Here is a 1,340-nt window from a genome sequence, read left to right as displayed (position 1 = left end):
GTATGTGCGTGGTTTTTAGATGAGTGTCATCTATCGTCCTGGGTAAGTGTAACAACAATGTTGAACCGAGTGTGTGTGTGGTTTTTAGATGAGATAGTGTGTGGAGGATTGGCGTTAAGGTGTCTGTGTAGAGTTGGAGGGAGACGTGCTCTGTGTACTTAAGCTGCTGACATGACATATGACTCCTGTCTCTTGTTCGTATCAGCTATCCCTGCATACTTACGTTATAACATATCATATCACACCCATCTCTACATACCTATGTTATAACATATCATATGACACTCATTTCTGCAGCGATGGCCATGCTTGGATTTCTATCGCCCTCATCGCGTGGATCTTTCACACAGATGTCTTTGGCGACATTCGTGGTAATGGGGTAAGTGTATACGAATGCACACACACATGGACGAGTGGCGTATGTAGATGTACTTGTCTGTAGATGGGCGTATACGAATGCACACACACATGGATGAGTGGCGTATGTGGATGTACGTGTATGTAGATGAGTGTGTTTGAGTTTGTTCTTCACCTGCCACTGAGCGGTGCAATGCAGAGCGTTTGGTGTTGGGTGCCACTGGGGAACTGTATCACTTCAATGCGAGCGATATTAGTTCAATGCGAGCGATACTATTTCAATGCGAGCGATATTAGTTCAATGTGAGCGATATTAGTTCAATGCGAGCGATATTAGTTCAATTCGAGCGAGAGTATCACTTTCTAATGAATGGCCTATTATATCTGGAGATTCTTCAACTCATTGCCCATTGAATGGCGGCTTGTGTTAAGTGTTGTTCACATGGGTGTGCTCTGGTTCTTGGTTTTATTCTATATTCTTTAACTCATTGCCCATTGAACGGCGGGCTTGTGTTAAGTGTTGTTCACATGGGTGTGCTCTGGTTCTTGGTTTTCATTTGTCGGACACTTGACTGTACTTGCCAGTATCTGGGCTAGAACTGTCCTATTTTCTTTGAACGGGGCTTATATTGTCCTATTTTCTTTCAAAGGATGACGTGCCAGTATTTGGGCTGATATTGTCCTATTCTCTTTGAAAGGATATACATCGTGCTGCAGATGAGACAGTGTGTTAATCCATAGTTGTAGCGAGAGCAGTTGCTTTGTTCATTGGCGTCATAACTCTCATGTTTCGATGCGGTCACGATATAGCAACGACAATTTCCACATCAAAGGCAAACACAGTGAACGTATACACACACACACACATATATATATATATATATAAGTATATATATATATGTATATTTATATTTATAAGTATATATATATGTATATTTATAAGTATATATATATATATATTATATTATATAATATTATATTAT

At 40.0% G+C, this 1,340-nt stretch overlaps 1 protein-coding gene across 1 annotated transcript in view; it reads left to right on the top strand.

Annotated features, from left to right (window-relative positions):
- Positions 1 to 297: 297 nt before the first annotated feature.
- The window catches only part of SARC_02911 (hypothetical protein), a gene marked incomplete at its 5' end in the record, with an annotated part of 6,489 nt that continues 5,446 nt past the window's right edge, over positions 298 to 1,340 (top strand). The window contains one exon of the mRNA XM_014303299.1: positions 298 to 379. Within this exon, the coding sequence (XP_014158774.1) occupies positions 298 to 379 (82 nt within the window). The remainder of the gene's footprint in view (positions 380 to 1,340) is intronic.

This window comes from Sphaeroforma arctica (assembly GCF_001186125.1).
Source record: "Sphaeroforma arctica JP610 unplaced genomic scaffold supercont1.138, whole genome shotgun sequence".
NCBI classification, from domain to species: Eukaryota; class Ichthyosporea; order Ichthyophonida; genus Sphaeroforma; species Sphaeroforma arctica.
This window is presented reverse-complemented; position numbering and strand designations above follow the sequence as displayed.